Here is a 22,083-nt window from a genome sequence, read left to right as displayed (position 1 = left end):
AAAACCACAACATTGTTCAGGTCGGCACACCCAGAAAGAGGCCACCCTCCCTAGATCTGTGAAAGCTCCCCATTTGATACCAACATCAAACTCCCACGGTTCCAAAGGGAAAAGTGTTTACCTCCCTTTCTTGAGGGTTTGATACAACTTAGTTTACTAAGCCTTATTTTTTCACATCTTCAAATAATACCAAGAATTTTAGATTCATTTCTCTCCAAGGTGAGAGTCTGCCTTTCCTTCTGTAAACTGGCCCTCAACATTGCCACTCCTCATACAGAATGTTTTAGCAGATTACCCTTGTACCACGTTGCTGAAAGGAACCAAAAGATGAATAATTAATTAGATAAACACAGAGGCACGGTCAGAAACAACACTCTTAACAAGCAAACCCTGTCCCTGGAATCACTGACTGGCCATTTCAAAGGCACCACGTGCAGAGGCCAGGACCAAGCTCCATGGAGTGCAGTGTGTGATCTCATAGGGGAGCTACGTGCAGGTCACCTCCCTGGGAAGCTGCTGGCCCGTGCCAGGGAAAGGACAGACTGAGAATCCCTCACACAGCAGCTTTGCGTCAGCACCTACGTTGCACGCAGCTCCCTGCTGCTAATCCTGGGACAGCTGAAACTCACCCTGGCTCCACGTGCTGGCACCTGGCCCCCGGGACAGCAGGTGCCCTTCCCCTCTGCAGCTGAGGCCCCCACCCATGCCCTGGGCATGGAGGAGGGATGACCAGAAAAGGCTTTAGCAAAACGTTCCAGGCTGGGGTCACTCCAGCCAGAGGCACCTGCTATAACCTTGGAGGCATCCCTTGAGTCAGTTGGTCACAGAGCTGCCCCTACAAAACACACCAGCCCAGAAGACAGCACTGCCAGGATAGTGTCAGGGCATCCTGACAGATGGAGGAGTGGGCTCAGTTCCCACTGAAGCTGCAGGAACCTGCTCTGTCCAGGATTCTGCTGTGGGAATCGCCAGCATCCCCTCCTCTCCCTAGTCCATGCCCAAAAAGGAGGTATTTAACAGCAGTGAAACAAGAGCCACCACACAGCTGAGATACCCTGGGATGTTACTGTGACCAGCCTTCCTCCCCTGCCTGCATAGCACGGCTGCCTGACAGCTGCTGGGAAACTGAGAGCACAAAAAAGCCTTTGTATCAAGACTGTAAAACACAATTTGGGCTCAGTTCTGGTTCTGCCCAGCTTGACATGCCACCACCTCACCACCAGTGTGAATCCCTGTAATGATGACCCCTGCCTGCACCCCACATTTCACCTCTTTGTTCTATAGGGAGGCATGAAAAGCATCCAGTGGCTCTCATCTCTGTCTAAACCATTTTCTCAGGGGGCTGTTTCACCCAGTGTTTGTTGAATTTCAAAAATTCAAACTTTTGGCTTCTGGGTAAAAGCAGAAACCAACTAATAAGAGATCCATGAACTGTGTAGAATCTGAGGTCAAGAGCAAGGAGTTTCACAAACAAATAAAAAAAACAGGCAAGAAAAACACATTGGAACAGAACTTTCAGAACAGCCACAGGGAAGCCTTTCAGTTCCATGTCAAACATGTTTAGCTGCATTCAGTGCTGGATGTCATCAGCTTTAGCAGCCTGGAAAAAATGTGTTAGAGGGTAAAGGAACAGACAACACTGTGGGCTCAGCTCACGGTACACGTCACTGGCTGTATGACCATGAATCTGGAAGGCTGTGCCCAGCAGAGCACAGAGCTCCCTACCACACACATGTATCACCCAGCCAAGGCCACGTGCAGCCACCTCCTGCCCCACTGCCATCAGACAGACACCCTGCAGCAACTGGCAAAGCCCACCCCGACATCACCCACGCAGAACACAAACAGCTCTGTTTGCCTTAGGGGGTCTCACTGGATCACTGCTGCCTTAGGACTTGCTTCTCTGAGAAAAATTCCTCCACCCCACCACCAGTGGATGGTTTATAATTAAAGATTATAAATACACTGCAAGGGCACAATGGGGCCCAGAGCCATTATGTCAACTGGAAAACCCAGCACACACTCACCTCATTTAAAAGGTCACCTTGCTTTGGGCCTTAAAAGGTGCATCCTGTGTACATCAAAGTCATGTTACAATAATTTGTGTCCTACAGATCGATTCTTGCAAAAGCCCATTGTATTTATCACTCTGTGTAACTGAAAAAGCACTATCTTTTATTAACACCTATGAAGCTTTCAAACATCGCCACTATTTTTCCCCCTCATTATGAAAGGGTTTTCACTCTGCTCCCCAAGTGCCTTTCTGTTAAGTCCATACAAAGCTTTGGTGGCCACCCGCCACACATACACACTTCTACCACAAGGGCTCAGAGAAGTTGCAATTTAATCTCATTAAATACTTAGTAGGAGTAAAAGAATCTTTTGAGGGCAGAAATTACCCACCATCAAATAACCCAGCAACAACCGCTGTGGAAATTAACCTTTAGGTACAGGTTGCTTCTGCTGAGGGACTGTTAATGAGAGTCCCCACCCGAGATGAAATACACAGCAAATGGGCTGGAAAGACACATCAGATCTTCCCCTCTGTCCATGCATCATTATTAGAGCTTTTCCTTTCTGCTCTGCCCAAGGAGAGCTGTATTGTGGCAAACAAAAGGCAAGCACACAGCAATGCTGCAGCTGTAATCACACCTCTGAGCTGGGACTGTAACTGCAGGATGGAGAGTCAGGGAGTGAATTAGATGTCACAATAGAGAAGCAGTGGAGAGCAGGAGAGGGCAAAAGCAGCTGCAGCAAAGCTCAGTGGCCTCCTAATTCCTGGATCTTCATGAAAATCAAGATGATGGAGCCAGGCTCTTCTCAGTGGTGCCAACCAACATGACAAGGGGCAACAGGCAGAAACTGAAGCACAAGAAGCTCACAGGTCAGGCACAGAAGAGTCCTAGTGAATTGGTAACATCGGCCCTGAGTCCAGTCACTAGAGGGGTCCTGCAGGGCTCCATCCTCAGCCCAGGTCTCTGCAACATCTTCATTAACAACATGGCACAGAACTCAAAGGATTAAGTCTGGGGACAGCACCAAACTGAGAAGAGCTGTTGACTCCTTCAAGGGCAGAGAGGTGCTGCAGAGACCTCAACAAATTCAAGAGATGGGCAACCACCAACCACACAACATTTATCAAGAGCAAGTGCTGGAATCTATACCTGAAAAGGGGCAGTGCTTCATGTCTTAAGAGCCCAGTTAAGGGTGTTTTTGCTGAAGCCTGGTCAAGATGAGCACAGAAAACTACAGGGTGTCTGGTTCTCCCCTCTTCTGCCACTCCCATGGGCTGGGGCCATGAGCAAGTGCCACTGGGCAGCAGCAAGTTGGAGGGATGGCAGCAGGCTGGGGAGCAAGGAAGCAGCTCCAGTTTCATCAGCAATGCTGAAGCTGCTAGCACAGAGCAGCATGTGGAGCTGGAGGAAAATAAATCTCGAACTTCAAAACCATCAATAAGACTTCAGTAAAACCAGAAGAGTTGTTTTTCCAAGCAACTGCTCAGAGGGCCCCCAACCACCAGCAATAAACCTCAGAGAGGTTTCCAACTGGAGTCAGACAGCCTTTCCCACGGCCTTGCTTACTGTGAGGCAGAGTGCTACTGAGCCCGCATCTGGATGTTGTCTACACAGATGGCCCAGAGTTCCCCCTGGCAGCTCCAGGGTCCATGCAGGAAAGGGTCAAGCAGCTGGTTTAGCTTCCCAAAGCAGGACTGCCAGGGTGACATCCCTCAGATTGAGAAACCTTCTCTCCAGTGCTTGGCTACAGTGAGAGATTAGACCATGACAATGTAAGCAATTAAAAGCTCTCTCCCAGCTCTTCACAGCCACCACAGGGGCTGTAGATACTCAGCATGATCTTCCCATATTTCAGTTAGCAAGTGGGTCAAGCTATAGACAAGCATGCAGGAGGCGAAGAGGAGCACTACACAGATATCAATATCCTGCAATGACTGCAAGAAACTCTCCCCCTTATTGAAAACACTCGTTCCCAGTCCAGAAATGTACCTGCTGGCCTGGAGGAGATGGATGGACCCAGGTTTCCAGTGGTGATAAACATCCTCCATTGATTGCATCCACACAGGGAACAGTGCAGAAGCTACTAAATAATTCCTTGCTCCTGAGGCACTTCTGCTCTTCTCTTCCTTGTTTAATGATATTATTGGCCAGGGACTTTAATACCCTGCCCAGGTCCAAGCGTTACCTCACATGAACTAGGAGGGGGACGCTGAAGGCAACAGGAGTGATTTATGCTCAGCCAATGTGGATGTGCCCCACAAAACTCCCCAAGGAGGGATGCAGTGTGCAGCTTCCCTCCTCCCTCTCTGATATTTTGCTCTCCACGTTTTAATAAAGTGAATGCAGTGCAGATAAAATTCCCTTGGCACCTTCTGTTTTACTATTCCCTTTCATGAGCTCAAATCAATTAGATCTTTGCTCAGAAAGAGTGGGCTGAACGCACCATTACTCAGCTGATTTACAACTGAACTGAGAAATGCCCTGGGGAAGACAGCAGGAGGAATGCTTCTGGTTAGGCACTGACAAGCAGATCATGTAAGCAGAGAGAGATGAAGCCAGTTCAGACAGCTACACAGAGAAAAAGAGCTGTGCAGACTGCTGCAAAATAATACTGGAAGATCTGCTTGAGCTTTTCGTCATCTCAGAGCAGCTGCTTCCTTGGTGTTTGCAGACAGGGTAGCTCAGTACTTTACCTCGCTGCCCTGTAAAAAGGCTTCAAGATCAAGTGCAGAGGCAATTATGCAAAACTTAATTCTGCACCAAGAAGGATTATAGAGGCATTTTATAAGAAGTCACACAGTAAAAGGCAATTGCACAAGCCAGGGAGCAGCTCAATTAAAGTGACATCTCACTAAGCCGCTCTGCAAGAGCCAGCCTTTGAAGGAAGGCTCACACCGAGGGTCCACTGCTTTGAGTGGGCTGTGCTTTTCCAGTATCCAAGCAACACCCAAGGCCTGCCAGCACACAAAACACAGCAGTACCTTATTTCCAGATACATGGAATGGAACCAGAGGTTAACACACACACACACACACACACACAGAGGGCTGCTCAGCTCAGGCCTGTGTGAAGGCACTGGCTGGAAACTCAGGAGAGGTAAGCACATCTTCTCTGGAAAGCACCTGACCTTGGAATGCTGCTGGCCTCACCATGTCTGTATCCAAATCTCACAGCCGACAAAAACCAGCAAACTTCCCCACGTTGCCATGCCAAAGATGCCTCCCCAAAGCCCCTCATGCTGCACATGCACCACAGCACTATGAGGTTCCATATGGGCACAGGCTCCATATCAGCCACTTCCCAGACACACAAGTTCAGGTGGCCCATCCACCCACCACTGCTGCACTCTTTGTGTACCCACACCTCAAGCAAAATACCTGGAGTTTATAGTGAATGGATCTTGTAAACTTAAATGCATCCATTACTGGACCAGCAGCTAGCAGACAGTCCCTGCTCTCAGACAGAGACTTCCAAGGCAGGAAGCAGAAGTCCTAGAAAGACAAGCCTGTCCCACACTCTCCCCTGGCTAAACCTTCTTAATTTTTTAAAGTTTGCCCAAAGTTTGGGGTTTTTTAATTAGCATCTAGAGACAGAAAAATTCATACACATCTTAACTCTGAAGAAACTTCAAATGACAACAAATAGTGAAAAATATAGCTTTTGACTATTTTGCTTCCCTCACGTCTCAAAAAAAAAAAAAAAAAAAAAAAAAAAAAAAAAAAAAGAAAAACACCAAACTGAACCCACAAGTCAGTTTTGAGGCAAGTGAAAAACCAGCAACAACACTTTCAGGTTATCATCATTATCTGTAGGCCACTAATCACCCTTTGCTCCCGTGATATATGGAATAATCAATTCACTGCTAGAAATACAGCACTGCAAGCCACACTGACACTTCAGAGCAGCATCAGCTCCACCTGGGGATTACTTTCCCTATTCCTTTCATCCTCAAATAGTTTGGGACACAACCCTGACACAAGGACAAGCATAACAGATCCACTGACATCACTTCAGGAGAAATCAGTTAATGTAAACTTTTTGGGCTTCGAGAAAACTTTCAATACTGTTACTCCCAGTATTCTCCTGGACAAAATATCCAGCATACAGCTAGAGAAATACATTACACAATGGGTGAGCAACAGGCTCAAGGGTCAGACACAAAGGGTTACAGCAAATGGGGTTACTTCAGGCTGACAACCACTCACTAGTGGGGTTCTACAGGGTTCAATTCTAAGGCTGGTTCAATATCTTCACGAATTACTTGGATGCAAGACTCAAAGGTATGCTTAGTAAGTTTGCTGATGACACAAAATTGGGAGGAGCTGCTGACTCCCGCAAGGGCAGAGAGGCCCTGCAGACAGACCTTGACAAATTGGAAAGTTGGGCAATCACCAGCCTATGAAGTTTAACAAGTGAAGTGCCAGATTCTGCACCTGGGACAGGGCACACCCAGTTGTGTGGATAGACTGGGGAATGAGAGGCTAGAGAGCAGCACCACAGAGAGGGAACATGAGTCAGCAGTGCCCTGGTAGCCAGAAGGGACGACCCTGTCCTGGGGGGCATCAGGCCCAGGATGGTCAGCTGGGCAAGGGAGGGGACTGTCCCACTCTGTTCTGCTCTGGGGCAGCCTCACCTCGAGTGCTGGGGGCAGTTCTGGGATCCACAATATAAAAAGGATATAAATGTATTAGAGAGTATCCAAAAGAGGGCAATGAAGATGGTCCTTGAAGGGAAGCCATACAAGAAGCAGCTGAGGTCACCTGGCTTGTTCACCTTGGAGGAGACTGAGGAGAGACCTCATCGCAGTTACAACTTCGTCATGAGGGGAAGAGGAGGGGCAGGCACTGATCTCTTCTCTGTGGTGCCCAGTGACAGCACCTGAGGGAATGGCCTGAAGCTGTGTCAGGAAGGTTTAGGTTGGATATTAGGAAAGGGTTCTTCACCCAGAAGATGGTTGGGTACTGGAACAGGCTCCCTAGGGAAGTGGTGACAGCACCAGGCAGCCTCACAGAGCTCAAGAAACATTTGGACAACACAAGGCATGAACTTCGATGGTCCTTGTGGGTTCCTTCCAACTCAGGATAATCTATGATTTCTCCTTCTGAAAGGGCTTTGAGTCTCTCATTGCCATCAAGCCCCCAAGACCCTAATCCCTCCAGGTGCATGCAGAGCCTGTCAGCATTCCCAGGGGAAACCCTGTCAGCCAGAGCCACCTCTCGGACTGGAACCCGAGGTCTATCCCTGGCACACATTGCTCAGCCCATCCCCTTCCCTCCCCCCAGCAGCCATCGATTCCCACAGGCACTACCTGCCAGGCTCTGCCAGCTCCTTTTCCCACGGGAGGGGGCAGCAGCAGCCAGCAAAACGCTGCAGAGACATCCCAGGAGATGGTTTGCTTCGGAGCTTATTGTTAGTTGGGATTTGTTTTAAATGAAACTTGATCATTTCTGACAAGATGTGCCTGGCAACCTGTTCCTGCAGCCCTGCCCTGCCCTCCTCCAGTGTTTTAGGATGGAGCAGGTTGATTTATCAGTGACAGCACCAGAGGGTGGAGAAGCAAGTCAGTGTCTCAATGACTGCAGACTAAGTAGGAAGCAAGCATTATGTTAAGGGGAAGCTCAGATGTTTAACTGTAACACACACGTGTCTGCACAAAGCACAGCTGCGGGTTCAGAGACAAATCTAACACGACTTGGCCATGTAAACATCAGACAAACACAGAACACAACCCACACTCCTCGGGTGTTACAAGGCTCCAACAACAACCAACAGAGAAATGCTAACAAAAGAAACAAGGATTGTGTAGACAGGTACTTATCTGGGCACTTTGGTTCAGATCCTGACATTACGCGGGTTACCAGGGCAGGAGGCAGAGTCTGCATGGCCAAACCACAACACCTGTGAACTGGCACACAGCATCTCAACTCCCATCTACAAGCCCAGGCAATTCAGCAACTTGGTGATGAATACCAGGGCAGCTCCCCAAGCTGCTGGCACTCACCTTTGGCTGCAACCCTCTCAAACACCATCTGTGAGGGGCAATGTGTTAAACAGAGCTGCAGTGGAAAAAGTCACAGGCATGTGAAAGGATACATCCCCAGGATAACTGCTTCAAGGCATTTGATAGGTAAGGACTCCCTGGTCATTTCTTTTGCTGTCTCCATTAACCTAGAACAAAAACAAAACAGTTTTCAGTCCTTCCAGGCAGAGCAATTGACAGGAATCAAAATGTCTTCTCACAGACCAAGAGCCAGGCACTTCCAGTTCTTATCTCAGCAAGAGCTGGTGAACTTGATTTTCTCCTTCTATGATTTGTCAGAGTCCTGTAAACTTCTGGAGGATGACTGGAGGAAAAAAAAAAAAAAATTAAAAAAAAAAAAAAAAAAAAAAAAATCTGGCATCCCAGTGCTTTCCAGCCTCTGAAGGTGGATTGGAGGAATGCAGTCCTCTCTGCCTCTCGCAGCAACTCCCTGAGCATCACTTCAGACTGGAACACAATGCCCCACTGAACTGCACAAGCTGGCAATCATGGAATTCCCAGAGCAGGACTGAGTTTAACTTATTTTCAAAATAACCCCGGCTCTCCTCTGGAGGAAAAACACAGAAGCAAACAAACCAGGAGAGAGAGGATGGTTACATGGCTCCCTAAAAGCCACAAATGCCTCCATAGTCCCATAGCTATGCCTGCAGACCAGAATTAATTGCCATTTTATCAAAGTCTGCTCTGCAGAAAGCTCGACCAACACAGACACTTCACACCCCTGCAAACTGAGTTATTGTCTTGCTGCTGCTCCACATCTCCTGTGGACAGGAAAAGTGGCAAAATTGACACAATTCCCTGCAGGAGTGCAGGAAACTATGCATGCCCAGGATTTTGCAAGTTCCCAAAGTTTAGTTACAATCTAGACACTGTCTCTGGAGTACAATTATTTGACAGGGACAACACTGTGACAAGCAATAAGCAACCTCAGGTCAGCTGAGAAAGCTGTTATGCCAGACTGGCACTGCACTATTAACCTAGTAGGTAACCTACTCCCTTTCAAAAACAAATCTTGAAATCCTGGACAGTTTGAAAAAAAATAAAAATACTGGAAGCAGCCTAAAAAAGGCCAGAAGAGTCACATCCAATGCCACATCAAAAAACCACCCCCCAAATAGAAGTGCAGCTGAAAACTAAGCCAAAGGATAACTTTTATTTTGCAGTCTTCTCTATCCATATCCTTTCTCAGGGAAGAGCTTTGTAAACAGATCCCTACTCTAAGGAAACACAACATTAAATGACAAAAAATATTTGTATTAGAGAAGATTATGAAAATATGCATCTGAAACCATCAGAGTCTGCCTCCCCCACTTTATGATTCACACACCTCATGCATTTTAAACCTTGTGTTGAATTCAAGTGACAACAGAGCTTCCACTGCTATTACAGCCTGTCACAGCCATTCCACGTCCCATTTATCCAAGTCAGAAATTATCTTTTCATTTGTAAACAACCACCCCTTACACTCTGCCTGCAGTACAGAAGACTAATTAGAGTTTGCCTGCCTCCTCCACACTCACAATCAGCCACAGAAGGCCAGAGAGCTGCTGGAAGCACAGAGCAGCCCTGGGGAGGGCACACAATGGGGCTCCTTCATCCCCCACAGAGGCTTCCTGCTGGTCACCACAGTGGCCACTGCAAAGCCCTGTCTCTGTCTCAGAAGTGTTATGTGCAGATGAGGCATGGGAGGTATCCACAAACTCAAGATAACTCATTGAATTTCCTATCTTCTAACTACATGGGAGTGACAAAAAAAAAAAAAAAAAAAAAAGAAAAAAGGCTGATTATGATTGTGCATCATGAGGAAATACGTGGAGTTGTAAAACCATTTATCTGCAAGCCATTTGGTGTGACCTATGCCTGATTAACACGGCCTGAGGGGCAGGGGCAGCATCTCCTCCCCAGGCACACACAGTAACCTGCACCTGGATTCAGGAGCTGCAGCAGGACCTGGTAGCTCAGAGATGCCAATGGAGCAGGATGAGGGTCTGTGCGAGGGCAGCCTCGCTCAGGAGGCACCACCAGGTTGTCAGCAAACCAGCACCCACTTGCACTCCTGGGGCAGGCTGTGCCCCCACACACATCCACCCTGGAATCCCGGGGAGTACCCTGCAAACAGTTTGCTTTCTCTCTGCTTTTACAGCACAGACCACAGCGTTTATGTGCATGACCCAGTTCAACAGCCACTGAGAGTTCTTCTTCCACTTTTAACAAGCTTGAGTCAAAGCATGGCCTTAAACCCTGTGTTTGTATTGGAAGCAGAGCCCCTGGAGAATTCCCAAGCCACTACTCTGCCCAAGGCAGCACAAGCCAAATCTAAATCACTCCTCACAGATTATTTTTCAGTCTACTTTCAACTGGCTTCTCAAAAGCCTAGGAACCCACCAGCTAATCTATCCTATACTTAACCTTGCATCTAAGAAGGTCCCCTGATGTTTAAACTAAATCCTTCCCTTTTTGCAAATTAAACCAGGAGCTATTTCTGCTCCCCACAGTGGGCATGGAGACCATTCATCATCTCTCCTCTTGCTACAGACATTTGTATATGCAAAAGACTAATCGACCCTCTCCTCTGTAAAAATGGCAAAGCAGACACTGATTTTTATTTAATTCTTCCTTCACTCTCCTAAAAGCTTCCCCCTTAGGTTATGATTTTAGGACAACATTTGTTTCTTTCAATTTTGCAATCCCTTCAATCAACTCACTTCTTACAGTCATTTGGCTAAGCCCACAACAGTACAAATAGACCAATTTCCTTCTGAATCCATCTTTCATGGCATATTTGCAACCAAGCCAGAGTGTTGTTGGCTTTTCCCTGTTGGCCCACACTGAATTGGCTGCTGGTGGCTTTTTGTGGGGTTTTTTTGTTGATGTTTTTGGTGGGGGGTTTTTTGTGGGTTGGTTGGTTTTTTGTTAGAGGTGGGGATCTTTTGGCTGGGCTTTTTTGGTGAATTTTGTTCAGTTTCTTTTATTTTTTTAAGCTCAGCTTCTTCTTTGCAAAACTAGCTTTTTGCTCTCCACAGCTGGCTATTCCCAAACCCTCCAATGTGTTTGCCCTCACTAAATTATCTCCTGTTTTTTCCAGCCCAAGAGATCACTCTGAAAATCCCAGTTTCACTTTTCAAAGCCTTGTCACCTTGTCCAGCCTGGACTGGAAATGATCCATCAGCAAACAACTAGTCTTGCCCAACCACTAAGGAAAAACTGAGCTGGGTCAGACACTGCACACCTCACTGACAATCTCTGCTAGGCAAGATTGGCAAAGTGCCCCTTTCTGCATGCTGCCTTTCACCAAGTTGGGCCCTTATATTAAATAGTTTTATTTAGATTCAAGGTCCCTGCCTTATCTGCAGAGATAAGATGTGGCCTTACCAAAAGCCACACTGAAACAAGGAGTTATTACATCCACGTCTTCTCCCTTGTTGACAAAAGCTCCTACACGCTCATTCTCAGAAACAAACCTTGCCCAACAATATTAATGTTGCCTTTCCCTTCCCTTGAACTGCAGATAAACTCAAAGTTTCTAAACTTATCTTTCCCCTTATTCTTTTTAAAGGCTGCTATCTTTGCCTTCCTCAGCACCCACCCTCCCCATGTTCTCTAACACCATTATTAATGGTTGAAGGCTGCTTGTCACTTCTCTAAGGCAAATGACCATGCAAATGACAGAGCATTCAGCTCATTTGAAAACAGCTCATTATAGGTGCTCTTTGATTTGTCCTTTTCCTCTTTTCCCTCACTCCTAAATTCTTATCATACTGTCTCAGACATTAATAGTGATCAGAAAGTCTGCAGTTAAACCTGTGAATGGAGATTCAAGGAAGGTGGAAAAGAATTAAAAAACAGCATCAAGCATTTCAGTTCCCTGCCTTAGCAGGGTTTGCTTCTGGGATTTTCTTTAAATCTTGACAGTTACTTGAGAAGAGTCCACGTATATAGCTATTCTTTACAGTCTTATATCAGACAGCTGGGAATGAGCCCGCAGTCTACCTCCCCACACTCCAGTGAGCATTGGGGGCAGCCCATCTCTCCCAGGAACTCTCAGGGGACACTGCTACAGTCTAAGACAAGCACCTTGCAGCCCCCCTCTCTGTAAATGGCATTTACACCACTATCTGATGTCTGCCAGGCAGATCTCTATTCCAGACCACAGCGAACACTTCTGCCTCTAACAAATGTAGCCAACAGGAACAGGCTGCTTGTTCTTCCCTCAAGACCTAGTCCTTGGCAGATAGTGATACTTCCTTGTTAATTGATTCAAATTTCTGTCAGTGTTTTCAGGAGGATCTCACCAGCTGGCACTGACCACACTGGAGTCCCTTCAGAGATGACCATGCTCAGGAGAGGCTTCCCATTACCTTCACCAGAAAGACTCCTACAAGACTGAATTTTTTATTATTATTATTGAGAACCTCCAGCACATTTTCCCACAAAATTCCCCTTGCACAGACCCATGAATTTTGCATGAGGTCCATAAAATCTCCCTCTCCCAAGTTTTTCTGAGGCTCCTGACAGTTTCATTCATGATAATAAAGCCAAGAGAGAAGCGAAAGGCACAAGCAGGAGCAAAAGGAGATAAAACAGCAGAGCAGATATGGATCTTGTGAATCTTCTAAAAAACTGTTTCAAGAGCAAAAGCACTTCCACCACATGCTGAACACCACATCGTATCTGTAACATTCCCCCTTTGTGCCAGAGAGAAGCAGATGTTCAAATGCCTTCTGCAGTCTATTGTCTGGAAATGGTATGAGCCCATTTTTCTTTACAGCCCCATCAGTGCTCCTTAATAACATGGTGTGTGGAAACAGTATTATTCCCCATCTCCCCTTCCCTGTTATTTGGTTGTACTGCTGCCACATGACAGCTCCTATCACACTCCTTTACTGCAATTGATTACACATTACATCTGCAGCCACTAAATGTCTCTCCCTCCTCACAGAGCAGCTTCTGGCCTCTAATTCCTCAAAGACCACAGAACCTACCCAAACATCAGTTTCTGCTTCAGTTGTAGGTCCCCCTGTTCAGCTGGCACTTTACTGGAGGGAACAGTACAATACTGCACCTCCCCAGATCCTCTGGGGACAAAGAGATTTGTTTCTCATTGTGCCTCACGCCTGCATCCTAGAACAGAAGTTTCCAGAGGGCTTATCTCTCCTTGTAAACCCAGTAGTAACAGCTTGTTGACATTGAATTCATAGTTACAGATATTACTAGATATCCAGATATACACTTTTTTCCTAAAGCTCCTACATGATCTAACCCTGGAACTTTTAAAAAGAATGGCTATGTCAGTCAAAAGTACCATTTTTTTTATCAGACTGGTCATACCAACAGAAGTATAATATAGTTTTAGCCAGTATAATGCTGCATGGGAAAAGGAAAACCAGTCCTGCAGGTGTCTGAAACATTCATATCACATGCATACACACAGGGATCAGCAGAGCTGAACTTCACGGGGTGCCCTTTACCTATTTAGTACAAAAAGGTACATCATGAAGCCCATGAAGGGCACTGTCCCAGGATACCTGCATTAGCAGAGCACTCCTTCCGTGGATGTGGCTACAACCATAAATTGGGATTTTCTGCAAATACAGCCAACTCAGGAGAGGTGAGATCCAAGCACGTTTTCTGACACAGTTTGCCAGTACAACAAGAACAGCACACAAAGTTTACAGGTTCACAGCTCTGCCACCCCAACTCACACAGCTACGCCAACAGAAATCTAGCATTTCCAAAAGTGCTATCTGTAGTCTAGACAAATCCACGTGGTGTCTGGCACTCTAAAAGTTAAGTTGATAGTAAGAGTGACTTTTTCTTAAAGAGATTGTAAATAATGAGTTATAGCAAGACTATATCCCTTAATGAGTTCCTATAGATAATTTATGCTCTTCTTCCTACGCTCAGCCACGCATTTTTATTTTCTCATACATCACACTGATGCTGGCAGTAAATCTCTACAATATCTAGTCCTCCCTCCATAATAGAAAAACTCATTAATATGCCCCAGCTGCTTTAGGACACTTTCACATGAATTTATGAATATTCAAATTCCATCTAGTACTCAGCTTCTTTGTGTCCAGCCACTGCTGTCTTAAAGAGAGGCTGCCAAAGATCTTGTAACACTTTCATTAGCTTTGAGCCCTCACATTATGAAATCAGCAATATATTTAGTGTCAATAAAGCTCTGGGAACAGCCTCATTTTTCAAGAGCCAGTGGCAATTGGAGGCTTTCAGCATCTTGCCCCACCAACTCGCAAATGCTGTGTTGCAGCAAGAGAGGCCTTTCACAGCACAGAAATTTCTCAGAGCAGCTCCTGTCACCTCAGCACAAGACACCTGTCATTGCCATGCTGGGAGCAGATTTCTTGCAAAGTAGAACACACCTCCCAGGAAGAAAAAACTTGGAGGGGTAGGTGATTTTTCAGCTTTGATGAAAACTGGCCTCACACCAGATGAAGGAAAGGGAAGCTTTCCTGCAAACCTCAACATTACTGGGCAATCAACACATTGTTCACACAGAATCACAAAAGCTGGGGCTGGAAGGGACCTCTGGAGACCATCTGCCCAGCCCTCCTACTAAAGCAGGTTCATTTGGAGCAGGTTGCACAGGTAGGTTTTGAATATCTCCACAGAAGGAGGCTCCATAACCTCTACAGGCAGCCTGTTCCAGTGCTCTGCCAGCCTTAAAGCAAAAACTCTTTTCCTCATACTTAGATGAAACTTTGAGTTTCTGCCCACTGCTCCTTGTCCTGTCACTGGGCACCACTGAAAACAGTGTCTGGTCCCATCCTCCTGACTTGGCCACGTAAATTTTAAAAGATCTAAAATCTAAACCAGAAACTGTAAGTTTCATAAAAACAACTAGAATTTTGGTTCCATAAAATTACAGAAACTTCACACAGCCTTGCACATGTTCTCCTTCTCAAAACTGGAGAAGCCAAGACCAGGCAAGTGTTAGAGCCCCACAGCAGTACAACAGGATCTGGGCAGCAACATGTGCTCCTTACAGCTCCCCTCCTCCAAGCATTCCCATCCATCCAATCCAGGAGCAAAGCAGCACAGCTCTTAGGATTTCACACTGTTTATGTCCAGCACACACCACATTCAGGCAACTGTGCCTGGAAAGCTGGCAGCCCCTGAGGGCTTGGACCATTTCCAGGGGCACCATCCTTAACTGCACAGAAGTCCTGCCACCCCATTCCAAGAAGTTCCAAGCAGCAAAAAGGAGAGGAGTCAGACCCCAAGCAAACACTAAGGCAGATAAACAGAGGAAAGGGCTCCACTTGGGAGATGATTCAAAGCCACAGGCACATCTCCAGCTGTGAGCACTATATCTGTTCCCTTCTGGGAAAGAGCACCGTCCTTGTAAGCCAGGCTTTTATCCAGCCCAGGAAGACAATGACCTTTTAAGTGGTAAGTGCTGAGCATAATTCATTTTCATCCTTTGAAAAAAGTAATGGGACAAATTTAAAAATGAGTGAGCAGCTTGAAAATTGGTTTAAGCTTCTGTAAACCCATCTATCATTCAAGGCAGAAGATTTGTTTTAAACTAGCTCCACCAGAGCAGTGAACATTAGATAAAGGAGGTGAGAAAGATTGCTGTCAGCAAGATGAAAACCTGAAGCACAAAGCTGAGATGGGAACTGGAATTTTAGAGTGAGAGACCATTAGTTTAATGACAGAGAGTTGAGAAGATCTAGAGACAGACCACTCTATGTAATTATATTCTGCTTATCTAAATTTCACCCTAAAATAAAAGCATAATGTTGTCAACACCCTTCCTGCCCTAACCTGCTAATTTATTAGGTTCTGTTAAAGAGCTGTCCTAAGCATGGTGCTGTTCTAACATGCAAGAGACCCCAGTTCTCTGCTGCCAGACTCCCGGGGCACATGCACTTGCACTGCACAACTCATCACCAGTCAGCACAAGTCCACCACACGGACAGAACAGCAAGATGAGCAATAAGGCAGAAGCATGGACACATCTTAAACAGTCCATTGTGAGCCCCCAGGGAAAACTACTGTGCCCAGGTTGTCAAAACTCCTGCTGCATTTTGTGCAGCTAATCCCTTCCTACCACATGCAAAGGGCATTTCAGCACAACCAGAATATCAGGACTTATTTAGTTTTCAGAAAAACAGCCCAGCCCTCCCAGCCCAACACCAGTAAGCAGAGTTTCCCCACCCCTGTGCATGCAGCTCTGGCCTGCAGCCAAGCAGCTCCCACACAGCTGCTGAGCAAGAGCAGCCCTTCCACTCGTTGGTCTTGACGGTCCATTTGCCACCCAGCAGCAAGCTGGGACACTCCTCATAAAGGCAGCAACAGAGGCAGCTTTGGTTCTGCCAGAGGAGCTGTGGCACAGAGCAGACAGCCCTCCCATGCCAGGGTGCTGCAGTGCTTAAATACCGGGTGATCAGGGACAAGGGCACTAGACCAATTCCAGTGGCACTTACCCACTCAGAGGTCTGGTTTTTCTGATCTCGAAGAACTGTGTTCCTGTGTGATTGTATCTGTATTTCATCTGTTAAAGGAAAGTAACTTGAACAGTCAAGCAATAAAATAACACTGATCAAAAGGTGAATTTCAGTTCTGAGTTCCTGTTGAAACACAAAACGGGCAGTAAAAGCCATTGACTCTCAGATATGAAACACTTGGCATGTGAAATAAAGCAAAACTTTTCACTTGTCGTTTTATATGACCTATTAACAGCACTAGGTGCAGAGTCAAGTATTAAGGTTGACCATTTAAAATGACACTAGGTCCCACTAACTACTAGGTTGCAAGTTTGGAAAAAAGTCTCCCATTTGGGCAAGAGAAAGCTTTCATAGCCTACACAAACCAATCAACATAACCCATGGATTGAAAATTCTTATTTGGTTTAGAAGTCTTAATTCCATCAGCCACATGGATCACCCATAACCTGTCAACCAAAACCATTGTAGGTGCATCCATTCACACTTAGAAAATATAAACCATTCTCTAAAGAATATGATGCTCTTGAAATGAAAACAACCAGCTAGGTGCAAGGCAGAGTCATCAGCTAACATTAATAGTAGAAAAGTTCATCACAAATGATGCCAGCAGACAGTTAACCAAATCTCAGCACCACTTGCCTAGAAGTACAGGCTGCCACACAGCAGCACCACCAAAAGCAGCCTCTTCCCTGCTCCTTGAGCATTACTGCAATGCAACAAATCAGACCAGGAAAACAATCTGTTCAGTAAAAACAAAACCAAAACAAAAAACCCAATAAAGTTTTGTAAAAAAACCCAAACAACACTGCTCTTACTTTTACTTTTGCTAGGTCACTTTTCCAGTTGAGTCTCTTTCCTAACCTAGTACCCAAATTCTACTTCCACCAGAATGCTCATGCCAGTAAAACTGGTGATACCAGGGCAGACACCAGGGCACAAGCAGGTGACCCCATGGAAGCAAAGAGTTGCTTGCAAGGCATAAATAGCACAGCTGCTGGATGTATAACTACAGCCTAAATAAAAACTCCAGCTCTCACCAGGATGCTCTGAACTGGCTTCAATTAGAGTTCAGAGTGCTCAACAAACAAGGCTTTACTTCCCTCCTGCCTTCAAAACCTAACTCATGAGGCCCTTTCAGGGTGCTCTGCACAAAGCATACATCCTCTTTCAGCCCTCAAAGGAAGCTCAGACACTGCTCTCCAGCCCACTCTGAAGCTTTTCTGAACACAGATTCAAACCCTGTGCCTAAGGCCAGCTCTTGCCACGTAGCAGAATACAGGATTTCAAAACCACTACGGGGTGAGGTGATGGATAATGTAATTTTTGGAGCTCTGTATGACATGGTATCCCATCTGGCACAACCCCAGTGAGCAACAAGCCTCTTCTCCTGGCCAAGTGGCTGCCACAAAGAAGAGAAATGCACCACCCCCCCTGCAGAGCAGGAAGGCCCCAGCCTCCCTCCCCATGGCAGCTGCTGCAGCCTTGATCCCAACCACAATTCCCCACCAAGCTAACCACACCTGCTATTTTGGGATGTTCTTCCAGCTGCCACCCATATGCTTTCTTAGTCCTTACCAGGACTTAACACTCATTCCTCATCCCCACTGTTTCCCCACACACACATACACAAAAAGGCAGAGTTTAGAAAAAAAGGGAAACAGAAGAGCAGCATCTGGGCCAGCAACCTTCTCCGAAATTATCTGTCAGCAATGGAAAGTCAGGAATTGGGCGTGGAGCAGTGGCAGAGAGACCAGAGAGATGTGTAGATCACTGATGAACACCCCCCTCCCTCCCCAAGCAAGGTGGGAGATCTGGAATTCCTTTGGTCAGTTCCTGCATCACAGGCAAGCCTGCCCACCTTGGGGTCAGGAGAGCTGCTTGTACCCCCCAGCCCAGAGACAAGCACTCCCTACAGGTTGAGCACACAGGCAATCCTCAGGGGCTGCCAAGGCAGAGAGAGAGAGGGTTTGCCACAACACTGGCTCTCTCTGAGTCGCTTTATAATGAGATGCCATATTATTTCTCCAGGCATCGTGGTCCGATCATAATATCCTCATAAATCAACTTCAAAATAAGCACTTCTATTCCTACCAATGACACTTCAGTTAAATTTTTCAGTATAATTTAAAGTTAATTACATCTCCCAAAGGATTGCTATGACAAGCTCAGCACTGCTGGTGCTATCACAAATCCCTGGAGGCATCCTTTTACCCCCAAATGATCCCAAGCCCTTGCTACCAGCTAAAGCTTCAGTAAAGCTCTGTTAAATCACAGCAGGCACAAGTCAGCCTTCTTTCCGGAGACCACACGCTGGAGAAGGATACTGCAGCATCTTCATGTAGGTCTGTATTGCCTGGAGCCATTCTGGGATTGACATGGAGAGCTTGTAGTTTGGCACTGGCGGCACTGAGGGCTGGACACAAGAAAAAAGATAAAGAGGTTAGACAGCCCCCACTCCCCGCAGAGCAGACAAGTGATTTACTCCAGCAGCAGCGTGTGCTTAGTGCCACACAACGCGGCAGCACAGATGGCTTAAGCCCCACGTGAACTCAGGCATCAGGCAAAGTCATCCTGCTGACCACAGGGGCTGCCCCAGCAGCAGAGCCAGCCCTGTCCCTGCACAGAGAGGCCGTGGCAGGCTGATCATCAGAGCTGCCACTATCCCTCAAACACCACCCTATGCAGCACAGAAAGCCTATGCTTCCCATTTTCCCCCCAGCACAGGGCAGCTTGGGGATGAGCAGTCCCAGTACTGACTCTGCTGTTCTTCCTCCCCCAGGAAGCCATTTCAAGTCTAATTTTTGGCCTCCTTTACTGCAAGAGAAAGATAAAAGGAGACAAGGATTCTGGGCTGTATAATTTCCCATCTGCCATGTGTCTGCAGCACACTTGCTGGGGAGGGAGAGCACAGCACCTAGAAGACCACCTGGGACCCAAATATTTAATGACATTAAGACACTTAAAGATATAGACTGGCAACATAATGGGATTTTTCCAAAATCTCATAAGACATCTGCTTGTGCCTAAGCATTTTAAGAAGGCAGGCCCTCAATCCACGTTTAATCCCTACAGCTATTTGGTTCCTGAACCTGCAGACAAGCAGGAAGGGGGCACAGCCTTGTCCCAAGTCCACTTATTTCAGGGGTGAGACTGTAAAATATGGGGTCAGCAGATATTAAAGTGGGCAGCATGGATAAAAAGAAGTTAGCACAACTCTCACAGTGGAGGAAGCAGCTTATTTGAATATTAATGCATATTCGAATTCAGGACCCAGCAATTTGGGCAGCTGCAACAAGGTCCAAAGAAAAGCATCTGTGGGCCCACATCGTCATAACCATAGTTTAAAGCTCATAAAGTGACATATCACCATCCTTAATACACTTCAAGTCAGTAATTACTGATAAGAACAGCAAGTTAAGGTGGTATGGGGCCATCTCTGCCACACAGACTTTCCTCTCCAGTTCCCACCTCCATTAAGATTGTGTGTTTGCTTTTAGAGAACAAGCACCAGTAATCCCAAGGCAACAAAACCCAGCATTTACTACACACAGTGAGTTACTACAGTCAAGCAGTAAATACACCCTGGAGAAGGGGGAAAAAACACCAAAGCAGAGATTCCTACACTACTGGCACTCAGAGACATACTGCAAGAGGCAAGCAGATGGCAAGGCTTCCACTCGCCCCCGCCATCCCAGTGCTACACGGGCGCCTGCACACATGGGCTGTCTCCTCTCACCACTGGGAGTCATGAGCAAGACTCATTAGCGCTTCTTAATCATGATTTTCATGCCTAAGCTCTTCATTAGAGGCATTTTTTTTTTGGTTCCACAGGTTGCTTTCTCACGCAGCCCGTTTGGGCTGGATGAATTATTCACCTGTCCCTTCCAGCACGAAGGCAGACCTGGACTCAACACACCAGACAAGGCTCATGTTTCAGAAGCAACAAGGAGCTGGCAAAGGGAATTATGGCAGGGCTGTCACACCTTCCCAGGGTGGCCATTTCTGTTCCAATATAGTCAGTCCTTTGCTTCAAAGATACAGAAGCTCTAGGTGCATGCATTGCACTTACACAACACACTGAGGCAATGGGAGCCCCAGCCAGTGAGGGGCCTGGCCGCTGCAGAGGTGGAGGGGATTTCATCCTTTTCCCAGCCCTCACCCTGCTGTGGGACCCAGGACAGCACCCCATAGGGACAGAGCATCAGTGTGACAGACACAGCCCTTCCTGAAACCCACAGCAGAGGGGACAGGTTCAGACCTCCAAGTGAGGTGCTCCCCATCCCCAAGGTAAGGGGATCACATTATCCAAGGAGGATGATTGTGTCAGATAGCAGAGCATAGCCTAGGAAAGAGAACCAGGGTTTTCCCACTGGCTAGAACATATTCCAGTTACCACTGCAGGCTCCTGAGCCAGGAGGCCCAAGCCCCTCCAGATCTCAGGCAAGAAGGGAGGAGTGTCCATAAGCCTGAGCCCACACAGGGCAGCACTGCTCTCCCCTCTCCAGCGCAGGGCAGGCAGTACACACACACGCACACGCCCCCAGCCAGGCCAGGCAGTGGGGATCCACATGCCATTCCTACTCCTTCCAAACATTCTTCCCTCCCTGATTCCTGCCCCAGCTGCAGGAGGATTGATCCTGGGCACCCACCCAGCATGGAGCAGAAGCCAGAGCTGCACAATACAACAGGTGAAGGAAAGCACAGCTTTGTTGTGATTGAGGATGCAGCCCTCCAGCTCGTGGTATGAACCCACAGCAGCAAGGAGCAGGCAAGGGTTTGTAGCAGGAGGTAATGGATGGCAAGAGGAAATGCAGAAACAGCACTGCAGACCATGAATTTGTAAAGCAAGTGAGATTCAGAGACGAGTCAGATGAAAAGCCGTGACCTTCTATCAGTTTTTCCAAGGAACAGCAGCTCCAGACAGGGGAGCTGCTGCAGTGCAAGACCACGTGGCAGAGCTGGAGACTCATCCCATGGCTGGAAACGCTGTAGTCTCAGTTCACCACAGACATCCTGTGTGAAACTCATTTTGCCCGATTCCACTGTCTCACTTAGTGACCAGAAAGTCATTTTCTACTAGCTCCCCCTGCAAGCACACTGTTACTCAGCACAGATGAAGCTGACAGGCAAGAGTCCTCAAAGCTGCTGAGAGATTTAATTTATTAATATCTCAAAATATTCCAAAGATCACAGCACAGGTAAAGGACTGCACAGCCCTTCCAAACTGTAAGCCTGCACTATTCCCAGAGCTCAAGCCAACAGCCAGAGGTGGGGACCACACAGGTTCCAAAACTGCCCTTGCAGATAAGCCAGCTTTTTGTAAGGACTCTGCCTCCTGAGAGAGACACAGCCCCGCACCTCTGCAGTTTGCATCTGTTCCAGTAAGGACATCCTCACTGACACAGTCAGAAGCTACTTACCACCCTGCGTGTATGATTGCTGAGACTAATGCCAAGATGATTAGAGCAATCAAGTGGAGCTCCTTGGAGAGGGGATGAAAACTCTCTCCCATCACTAGGGATTAAGAACAGATCAGATGCAGAAATGGAGCAGT

The 22,083-nt window shown here is 47.0% G+C and overlaps 1 protein-coding gene across 1 annotated transcript in view; it reads right to left on the bottom strand.

The window, feature by feature from the left end:
- VASH2 (vasohibin 2) overlaps positions 1 to 22,083 on the bottom strand; it is a 34,671-nt gene that overhangs the window by 10,281 nt on the left and 2,307 nt on the right. Inside the window, exons 2-4 of the mRNA XM_083856695.1 lie at positions 18,854 to 18,942; positions 16,509 to 16,565; positions 8,109 to 8,183 (exon numbers count right to left, since the gene is read on the bottom strand). Coding sequence (XP_083712821.1) covers positions 8,109 to 8,183; positions 16,509 to 16,565; positions 18,854 to 18,942 — 221 coding nt within the window. The remainder of the gene's footprint in view (positions 1 to 8,108; positions 8,184 to 16,508; positions 16,566 to 18,853; positions 18,943 to 22,083) is intronic.

This window comes from Zosterops lateralis (assembly GCF_965231275.1).
Source record: "Zosterops lateralis genome assembly, chromosome: 3".
Lineage (NCBI taxonomy): Eukaryota > Metazoa > Chordata > Aves > Passeriformes > Zosteropidae > Zosterops > Zosterops lateralis.
This window is presented reverse-complemented; position numbering and strand designations above follow the sequence as displayed.